Source organism: Bicyclus anynana, chromosome 11 (assembly GCF_947172395.1).
Source record: "Bicyclus anynana chromosome 11, ilBicAnyn1.1, whole genome shotgun sequence".
Classification (NCBI taxonomy): domain Eukaryota; kingdom Metazoa; phylum Arthropoda; class Insecta; order Lepidoptera; family Nymphalidae; genus Bicyclus; species Bicyclus anynana.
Window position 1 is genome coordinate 4,990,077 of NC_069093.1, and position 11,133 is coordinate 5,001,209.

Consider the following 11,133-nt stretch of genomic DNA (forward strand, 5'->3'; position numbering starts at 1 on the left):
TCATAGTCTATGGTTATTACACTTTGCATCAAATCAAAATTCAAATTTCAAATGTCAAAAATCAAAATCAAACTCGTCAGCTGATATTGAATTATTGTTGTTGTTAATATATATTTTGTGTGGCGGTTTGCCTTAATATTAAATGTAATGGACTTCCCAAAATTAAGCGTTTGTATAGCGAAATATTGAATTGTTGAATGCTGTAACTGTATAGTCAACATTATTTTAGGTTATGCTACAGTAGCAGCTTTTAACTGCAATTGATCTATGAAACAATGACTATTTATAAAAAAATACATCCTTTACCAAAAATATATCTAGGCAGATATATTTGGCAGACAAACAAAAGGTTTGCCAGCAGCCGGAATATTCTAAAACTTAGCGAAAGAGGAATGTACCAGGACTTGTTTCCTAATACATCAGCGTAAGTAATAAATTAAACTAAATGACAAAAAACTCTGATGTACAACCCACTTACCCACCTGTATTTTCTTAGATTACTGGATATTTTTCAATGTTCATACATCTGAAGAAAATATTTTCAATATTACATTTTGTATGGCAATAGCTTCTGTTACTCCAAACCTTATTAGAATAGTAATTTAGTGGTTTATCTGTAAGATCTTATAACATTCTTTTTTTAAACCACAACAGTTAACAATACAGAATCATGGCAAGGAATGCAAATATTATTACCATTTTCAAGATATTTAATGAACTATTGTTTTAGGAATGAAATAATTAACTTATTGAACAAATCACCACAATGTGTGTATGCAGGATTTGATCCTACGGCTGACAGCCTGCATGTGGGGAACCTACTTGTTATAATTAACCTTTTACACTGGCAGAGAGGTGGTCACAATGTCCTAGCTTTGGTAAGTATTTGTTACTTGTATTTCACGAATAAGATATCATAATAAAATATAGCATTATTATTCATCATCATCGTTAGCAACCCAGTTTCGCCTCACTGGTAAGCACGAGTCTTCTCTCAGAAATGAGAGGCGTTAGGCCAATACTCCACCATGCTGGCCCAATGTGGATTGGCAGACTTCACATACATAGAGAATTAAGAAAATTCTCAAGTAAAAAGTAAGACAAATGTCTTTACCTCGAATAAAAACAAACAGGTTTTGTTTGAGGTGATGAAATGCAATGTTACCTAGGTGTGCCAGTTGAAATTGTCATTTAAAATAGTTAAGCCAGCTTTTAATTATTCATTGAAATATTCTAGGGCTAAAGCATTGGCAAAGCAATTATTCTCCCTATTGGGTAGAAGACAAGAGGTATCTAATTTATTATAGCTAATGAAATTTCCAGTATTGTAATGTTTTAACTTGTCTACAGTTAGGAGGTGCCACAGGCTACATTGGTGATCCCAGTGGTAGAAATACAGATAGGGTGGCGTTGCCTCAGGATGTCATTAAAAATAACATAAATTGCATACAGAATAATCTTGAGCAAGTGTTTGAAAATCACAAAAAATATATATGGTCAGAGGATGAAAACAAGCTAAAACCATTAAAGTATGTATGAGTTATTTACATATAATAAACTATATCATATATTTAACCATTTGCTGCCCGCGAGTATTTTATTGAAAAGCCCGTCTGCGTTGAAGAAGCCGACAGTCAGGGAATACGGTTTTAATCTACTCTTTTGAGCCATTTAACAAATCTTTATATTCCTCTATCACGCGGAGCATGATATTGTGCTCGCGTATTACCCTTAGTTTACTTTATATTTTTTACATGTCACGTAACGGATACGATGGGCGACCGGTCATCCATTTAGGAGTCAAGTGGTTAAAAAAAAAATTGTAGTATTGACTTTCTATGTACAATCTGTAGATTTCTTATATAAAATCTTTGAAATGTTCAAAAGTTTATTCTACAAAATTTATGTGTTTTAATACTAGTTTTTAAGGGGTTAAAATAACTAGTTGTTTTCAAGTCCAAAATTATTCCAGGATTTTAAATAACGAAACATGGTATAGAGATATAGATTCAATAAAGTTTGTCAGTGAAATTGGAAGAAACTTCAGAATGGGCACTATGTTGTTAAAACAAACTGTACAGAACAGAATAAAATCAGACATTGGCATGAGTTTCACTGAGTTTGCATATCAAATATTCCAAGCTTACGACTGGTTGCATCTGTTGAAAGAATATGACTGTAGGTTTCAGGTAATATGCAAAAAATATGTATTTTTAGACTTAGAATAAAGTCAGACATTGGCACGAGTTTCACTGAGTTTGCATGTCAAATATTGATTATATTATATGTATAATATGATTATATTATATGAATATGTAGGCTTCAGATAATATGCAAAGAATATGTATTTTTAGACTTAGAATAAAGTCAGTCATTGGCACGAGTTTCACTGAGTTTGCATATCAAATATTGATTATATTATATGTATCATCATCATCATCATCATCATATCAGCCGATGGACGTCCACTGCAGGACATAGGCCTTTTGTAGGGACTTCCAAACATCACGATACTGAGCCGCCTGCATCCAGCGAATCCCTGCGACTCGCTTGATGTCGTCAGTCCACCTGGTGGGGGGTCGGCCAACACTGCGCTTACTAGTGCGGGGTCGCCATTCCAGCACTTTGGGACCCCAACGTCCATCGGCTCTTCGAACTATGTGCCCCGCCCATTGCCACTTCAGCTTCGCAACTCGTTGAGCTATGTCGGTGACTTTGGTTCTTCTGCGGATTTCCTCATTTCTGATTCGATCACGCAGAGATACTCCTAACATAGCTCGTTCCATCGCCCGCTGTGTGACTCTAAGCCTTCTTATGAGGCCCATAGTTAGCGACCAAGTCTCGGAACCATAGGTCATCACTGGCAACACGCACTGTTCGAAGACTTTTGTCTTCAGGCACTGAGGAATTTCGGACGAAAAGATGTCGCGAAGCTTCCCGAATGCAGCCCAGCCGAGTTGGATTCGACGGTTCACCTCTTTCTCGAAATTGGACCTACCTAACTGGATCATATGTCCTAGGTATATGTATTCGTCTACAATTTCGAGTGCAGCGTTCTCAACTATAACTGGGTGGAGCGATACATGAGCATTACACATTATTTTTGTTTTGCCCATGTTCATTTTCAGGCCCACCTGTTGAGAAACGCTGCTGAGGTCATTGAGCATGGTACTAAGGTCATCCAGAGTCTGTGCCATGATGACTACATCATCCGCGAACCGCAGTTGAGTGATGTACTCGCCATTGATGTTGATGCCAAGTCCGCTCCAGTCCAGAAGCTTAAAGACGTCTTCCAGTGCGGCGGTAAATAGCTTCGGAGAGATCACATCTCCCTGACGCACTCCTCGCTGCAACTGGATTGGCCTCGTAGTCTGATCCTGAATACGGACTGACATAGTGGCGTTTTCGTACAAGCACTTCAACGCTTGGATATACCTGTAATCAATTCGGCATCTCTGCAATGACCTTATCACAGCCCAGGTTTCCACCGAATCGAAGGCTTTCTCATAGTCCACAAACGCTAAGCAAAGTGGCTGGTTATACTCGTGAGTCTTCTGTATAACCTGCCGCAGCGTATGGATGTGGTCTATGGTACTAAAGCCTTTTCGGAAACCGGCTTGTTCGGGAGGCTGGAAGTCGTCAAACCTATTAGCGAGACGATTCGTAATGACTCTCGAGAACAATTTGTAAACATGGCTTAGCAGCGAGATGGGTCTGTAATTCTTCAGCAAGGTGTTGTCACCTTTCTTGAAGAACAGAACCACCACGCTCCTATGCCACGCCTCAGGCGTCGTGCCCTCGTGAATGACGGAATTGAACAATCGCTGAAGGACTTTAAGTATCGGTTTTCCACCCGCTTTCAGGAGTTCTGCTGTGATTCCGTCCTCACCTGGCGCCTTATTGTTCTTCAGGTGTTTGAGAGCCACACTAATCTCGTATAGGCTGACGTCCGGGATATCTTCGGTATAGTGTCGGGTCAACTTGGCTCTGGGGTCTTTAGCCAAATTGGCAACAGGCTGCTGAGTAGTCGTGTATAGCTGTCCATAGAACTTCTCGACCTCACTTAATAACTCGGGCTTGGAAGAAATTAGATTACCGTGTTCGGTCTTCAAACGCGTCAGCTGCCTCTGTCCAATAGACAGATCTCTGGCGAAAACTTTCGAGCCTCGATTATTTTCAATCGCATTTTTAATACGCTCGGTATTGAAATTTCGCAAGTGGCTGGTTTGCGACTTAGAGATCTGTCTACTGATTTGTCGGTATTTTGACGCATCTGCTGAAGACTGTAATCTCATTTCTTGCCTCTCTTCCATGAGTTTAAGTGTTTGGTCCGAGAACTTTTTGGTTCTTTTCGCACGGTGGGTCTTATAGAACTTAGACCCAACGGAATGGACAGTTTCCACGAACCTGTTGTTCAGATCGTCCACAGTTTCGCAATTTGCTAGGCAATCAAAGCGGTTCTGCAGTTCTAGTTGAAAGGACTCGGGGTTTTGAATATGGGCACGAGTAGGTCGGAGCGTAGACTTCACCAGTCGATACCGTTCCAGCTGAATGTTGATATTCAACGTGCCTCTAACCATTCGGTGATCGCTACCGGTTTTCACCCTATGGATCACAGAAACATCGTTGAATATTTGCCGTCTGGTAGACAAGATGAAGTCGATCTCGTTTTTCGTGGAACCATCGGGGCTCATCCAGGTCCATTTCCTGTGTGGTGGCTTCTTGAAGAAGGAGTTCATCATAAAGAGGCCCTCCTTCTCCATGAAGTCAGCCAACATTTGGCCCCTATCGTTCCGTTGCCCATATCCAAATCGTCCCACTTTCAACTCTGAACCGCTACGTTCGCCCAGCTTTGCGTTAAAATCCCCCATCACAACATTGTAATAAGAGTTTGAGGCATGTATGGCTTTAGAAATATCCTCATACAATACCTCTACCTCCTCGTCGGGATGTGTCGAGGTCGGTGCGTAAACCTGTATAACCTTCAACGAATACCGTTTGGTAATTCGGAGGACCAGGAACGCTACCCTGCTCGACACACTCTCGACTTTTACAACATTGTTCACGAGGGACTTGTGAACGATAAATCCGACACCACCCTGGGACTGTTGGTCGCCCTCCCGGTAGTAGAGCATGTTGCCGGATTCAAGGATTATCGAGCCCTCCCCCTCTCTTCGGACTTCAGACAATCCTATGATATCCCAGTGCAACTTGCTCATAACTTCTTCCAGCTCGATGACCTTTTCGTCGGACCTCAAAGTGCGTGCGTTGTATGTTGCCAGGTCTAGTCGTCGGGGTTGGCAGCGGAATCTCTGCCGGAGATTCTTAACACCCCTTGCCCCGCCGTTACCATAACCGCTGCCAGAGCCAGGAATAGCGGGGCTGCCGGGGACTAGGGGCTGTGTTTTGTTTTTGCCGTCCATACAAAGTTTTGCCCAGTACTGACCACGCTGGGCATGCGGGTTGGTCAGCGCAGTGCTAGATTACTCGCGCCGGTGTCGCTGCTGCCCGACACCGGCCTGAGGCATTTCGTAATCTAGCCTGTGGGAATGGATATACCGCCATTCGTCGGCTCTGGCGACCGACGAATGGCGGTATATCCATTATATGTATAATATGATTATATTATATGAATATGTGGGTTTCAGGTAATATGCAAAAAATATGTATTTTTAGACTTTTGTATACTGACTTAAATAGAAGCCTTTTTCTAGATAGGTGGAAGCGATCAAATGGGTAACATAAGTGCTGGACATGAACTGATCAGTAGGACTGCAAAACAAAGCGTATATGGTAAGTATAAGTATGTATTAACTGTAAGTTATATTGTTATTGCTTTTTTTCATGTCATCATGTATGTAATTGTGTTGGAGTATGGAATTACTGATACTTTATCAAGCCCATGTTCAGCTGTCTAATTCAGACTGACCAGCAACAATAATGTCAGCCTTCCCTGTCTCTGTCGTCAGCGTGAAACCCTACTGCTACCCTACCCTACCATACAGGCGATGAGTAGGGTCTCAATCCTACCTTTACCCTACCCCTATCCTACTCCTACCATACCCAAAAATGGAGTAACTTCTCCTGTTTTCCCAATATTTTCCTTCACTGCTCCTATCCTATCCTATTGATCCTAACGTGATGAAAAGTATACAATAGGAGTATGAAGAATTATTTTGTACCAAGTTTTGTTAAAATCCGTTCAGTAGTTTTTGTTTCTATAACAAACATACAGACAGACAGACAAAAATTTTACTGATTGCATTTTTGACAATCGATCACTAATCACCCCCCGATAGTTATTTTCGAAATATATTTAATGTACAGAATTGATCTCTCTACAGATTTATTATAAGTATAAATTGACGCGTATTGCTAACTGCATCTGTTTTGCTCCCCTTTGCTATGGCTATAAAGGCTTTGTGGTCATACCTATGGTTATGTGGTGTATCTATAAACCTATAATTTTTTTAATTCATATTTTTAATCATTTTAGGTCTAACATTACCATTAGTGACAACAGAAGAAGGTGACAAGCTCGGCAAATCAGCAGGCAACGCTATATGGTTAGACAGCACAAAAACAAGTCCGTACAGTCTGTATCAATATTTCATCAGAACAAAAGACTCGGATGTAGAGAAGTTGCTCAAGCTATTCACATTCTACAGTTTGGGGGAAATAAAGGATATAATGTATAAACATAAACTGCATCCAGATCAGAGGTATCCGCAGCAGTGTTTGGCTGAACAGTTAACCACCTTGGTTCATGGAGGTAATTTAACTTTATGTCTATTTATGTTAAATGAATGCTTGTAAAATTTTTCTTTATTTTTGTTAACTGTAAAATGTATTTTTTTATGTAAACTGATTTGACGGCCTCCGTGGCGCAGTGGTATGCGCGGTGGATTTACAAGACGGAGGTCCTGGATTCGATCCCCGGCTGGGTCGATTGAGGTTTTCTTAATTGGTCCAGGTCTGGCTGGTGGGAGGCTGCGGCCGTGGCTAGTTACCACCGACAAAGACATACCGTATGTACGTTCCAAGCGATTTAGCGTTCCGGTACGATGTCGTGTAGAAACCGAAAGGGGTGTGGATATTCATCCTCCTCCTAACATGTTTGCCCGCTTCCATCTTAGACTCCATCATCACTGACCATCAGGTGTGATTGTAGTAATAAAAAAATGTATTTTTTAAACGGATTTTAATACGGAAATACACATGCCGTGTCTAATTAAATTTGATTGTACAGAGCCTTGTATTTGTATTTTTTTTTAGATTGTAATTATGTAAATACTGTGACAATCACTAGTGAACCAAATAAATAAATAAATAAAAATACTCTTTTGATGTGATGTATGGAGAAAGCCAAAGAGCCAGTTATGCTGTCTATACTTCCATCATCATCATCTTTATCAATCCATATTCGGCTCACTGCTGAGCTCAAGTCTCCTCTCAGTATGGTTGAGCCAGAATCGCTGGCCTAATGCAGATTGGCCGACTTCACACACGTGGAAAATTAAGAAAATTCAATCATGCAGGTGTGCATGCATCACGATGTTTTTCCTTCACCGTTTGAGATACGTGACATTTAATTTCTTAAAATGCACAGAACTGAAAAGTTGGAGGTGCATGCTGGACCGCATAGATGATACATTATATATCTGGACCGGATTCGAACTTACTCCCTCCGAATTGAAGGATAATCGTATCATATTATACTGAAAAATATATTAATGATTCCATTTTTATGAATACCTTATGAATACCTTACCTACTTACATTTTTTTTTATGTCCGATTAAAACTTTTTGACCACCAATTATGTACCTAAGTTACATATAAATTACTAGCTGACGTCGCGCGGTTTCACACGAGTGGTTTCCGTTTCCGTAGAAATACGGGAATAATATTAGCATATAGCTTTCCTTGTCAAATGGGCTATCTAAAACTGAAAGAATTTTTCAAATCGGACCAGTAGTTCCTGAGATTAGCGCGTTCAACCAAACAAACTCTTTAGCTTTATAATATTATTATAGACTAGCGGACGCCCGCGACTTCGTCCGCGTGAAAGTCGTTGTAAACTTTCAACTACCCCTACCCTAACCTACCTCTACCCTACCCCTACCCTACCCTATCCCAACCCTACCCCTACCCTACCCTACCCTGCCCCTGCCCTACCCTACCCTACCTCTACCCTACTCATTAAGGCTGCACTTTTTTATTTATTCCTCCCACCGCGAGTCGGGTCGAGCGCGGCAACCGTTACACAAAAATAATCCTTACAGCATGAATTAGTATTCACGCGCGATGGCTTAGCGTATTTCATGTATAACTTTGGTGTTTCTTTACCGATTTTTATGATTCTTTTTTTATTGAATAGGTAATAATGTTAACTTTCTTATTAGTGATGAGTGATGACTGTTATAAACATAAGAGTAGACAAATATAATTAGAAAGCTCCGAACTGCTAAGCTATCGGGAGTTACACGTGTTATTGTGAGTCAACCATAAAAGATAGACATATATATGCTGTTGTGTTTTTATAGATAATTTTAAGGAGAACATTTCCGTCATACATGATTTCTATGTAGCTTTAACCATTAAGGCTGTACACGCGACGGAATCTTGAAAAATTGAGTAACTTCTCCCGTTTTCTCAACATTTCTCTTCACTGCTCTGCTCCTATTGATGGTAGCGTAATGAAAAGTATACTATAACCTGCCCAGGAGTATGTTGAATAATTGTACCAAGTTTCGTTAAAATCCGTCCAGTAGTTTTTGTTTCTATAAAGAACATACAGACAGACAGACAGACAGACAAAAATTTTACTGATTGCATTTTTGGCATCAGTATCGATCACTAATCACCCCCTGATAGTTATTTTGGAAATATATTTCATGTACAGAATTGACCTCTCTACAGATTTATTATAAGTATAGATATCGTCGGTCTAGATGTGATAGCTCGTAAGTGCAAACTGACTAACTTTACAGGAGAGACAAGAAACATCTTTTAGGTATCACTAAAAGTCGTTTTATGCGACCAAAAACGTTTTTTAATGTACGTACTACAAGATATTTACGGGCTACCACCGGTAAAGCTGTTTGAAGCTTTCTGCATCAAAATCAATTTTTACCAAAAATTGTTAGTTACGAGGTATCACATCTTTTTATTTATTATTTATGTAGTATATATTATTTATTTTTTTAGTTGTAATATATTATGTAATACATATGTAAATTTTAATATTATATTTATGTATATATTATATTATATTTATTTATTTAATTATTTATATATATGTAATTACATATATTGTATTGCACCTTCCCGCTCTTTCTTCGCAAGTTCTCCCGTCAGGGGTTGCCTGGTAGAGATTACTTTTAGTAATAAGGCCGCCTTTGCATGCTAAGTTTAATTTATCTTTTTATTGTTTTATTTTATAACTAGCGGACGCCCGCGACTTCGTCCGCGTGAAAGTCGTTGTAAACTTTCAACTACCCCTACCCTACCACTACCCTACCCTTACCCTACCCTACCCCTGCCCTACATAGGGGTACCTACCCTACCCTACCCTACCCTACCCCTACCCTACACTACCCCTACCCTACCCTACCCTACCCCTACCCTACTAATTAAGGCTGCACTTCTTTATTTATTCCCCCCCCCCCCGCGAGTCGCGTCGAGCGCGGCAACCGTTACACAAAAATAATCCATATAGCATGAATTAGTATGCACGCGCGATGGCTTAGCGTATTTCTTGTATAACTTTGGTGTTTCTTTACCGATTTTTATGATTCTTTTTTTATTGAATAGGTAATAATGTTAACTTTTTTAGTTAGGGATGAGTGATGAGTGTTAGAAACATAAGAGTAGACAAATTTAATTAGAAAGCTCCGAACTGCTAAGCTATCGGGAGTTACACGTGCTATTGTGAGTCAACCATAAAAGATAGACATATATATGCTGTTGTGTTTTTATAGATCATTTTAAGGAGAACATTTCCGTCATACATGATTTCTATGTAGCTTTAACCATTAAGGCTGTACACGCAACGGAAACTTAAAAAATTGAGTAACTTCTCCCGTTTTCTCAACATTTCTCTTCACTGCTCTGCTCCTATTGATCGTAGCGTAATGAAAAGTATACTATAACCTGCCCAGGAGTATGACGAATAATTGTACCAAGTTTCGTTAAAATCCGTCTAGTAGTTTTTGTTTCTATAAAGAACATACAGACAGACAGACAGACAGACAGACAGACAGACAGACAGACAGACAGACAAAAATTTTACTGATTGCATTTTTGGCATGAGTATCGATCACTAATCACCCCCTGATAGTTATTTTGGAAATATATTTCATGTACAGAATTGACCTCTCTACAGATTTATTATAAGTATAGATTGTATTTTTGTGTGCAATAAAGTATTTCTTCTTCTTCTTCTTCACATCTAGACCGAGGATATAAATTATATTGAATACGTTGTTTGTTTACAGCGGAAGGTTTATCCATGGCGTTGAAAGCAACCGAAGCTATATACAGCAAAGACGTGAAGTCACTAGTGTCGTTGACTCAGAGCGACCTGCAGCAAGTCTTCGAGGGAGCCAGCATTGTCAACTTGTTGCTGTCGCCCGGTATCACGGTGTTAGAGCTGGGCTTGAGAGCGAAATGCTTCCCTACAGAAAGTGAGTTATAAAGACTGGAACTAGTCCGGCCGCTCAGAAATTGCGATATTGCCACCTGTCAATGTCACCTTTTTATATTTGTTAATTAATTGATTGCTAATAATTCTAGCCCAAAGTTAGTACGTTTATTGTAAATTGGCATATTTCTTAAATTTTTAATGTTATTACTCGTTATTAAGGTGAGATAAAAGATATTTAAATATCTTATTGACATGATATTTTCTCTCATTGACATTGACAAGTGTCAGAAACGCAATTTCTGAGCGGCCGTACTTTAGTAGTTTTTTTTGGAAAAGTTCTTTTACGCGCGGTCCATATAGGTTGTTTAAGGACTTTACAAATAGTGTCTGCAAACTCCATTTGTAAACAATGTACAGCTGTGTGGACCGGTTACATTACAGTAGAATGGACTGGCAGAAATCGCCATCAAATGAAAAAGCGTTATA

At 39.5% G+C, this 11,133-nt stretch overlaps 1 protein-coding gene across 2 annotated transcripts in view; it reads left to right on the plus strand.

Annotated features, from left to right (window-relative positions):
* Window positions 1–11,133, plus strand: part of LOC112044750 (tyrosine--tRNA ligase, mitochondrial) — a 12,804-nt gene continuing 1,671 nt past the window's right edge. The window contains exons 1-8 of one of the 2 annotated variants that reach the window (XM_024080704.2): window positions 1–144; window positions 230–424; window positions 731–878; window positions 1,351–1,529; window positions 1,973–2,189; window positions 5,715–5,793; window positions 6,497–6,772; window positions 10,499–10,687. In XM_024080704.2, coding sequence (XP_023936472.2) covers window positions 276–424; window positions 731–878; window positions 1,351–1,529; window positions 1,973–2,189; window positions 5,715–5,793; window positions 6,497–6,772; window positions 10,499–10,687 — 1,237 coding nt within the window. In that variant the 5' untranslated portion in view covers window positions 1–144; window positions 230–275. Of the gene's footprint in view, window positions 425–730; window positions 879–1,350; window positions 1,530–1,972; window positions 2,190–5,714; window positions 5,794–6,496; window positions 6,773–10,498; window positions 10,688–11,133 lie in introns of both variants that reach the window. The other variant, XM_052884262.1, reaches the window with a different exon arrangement.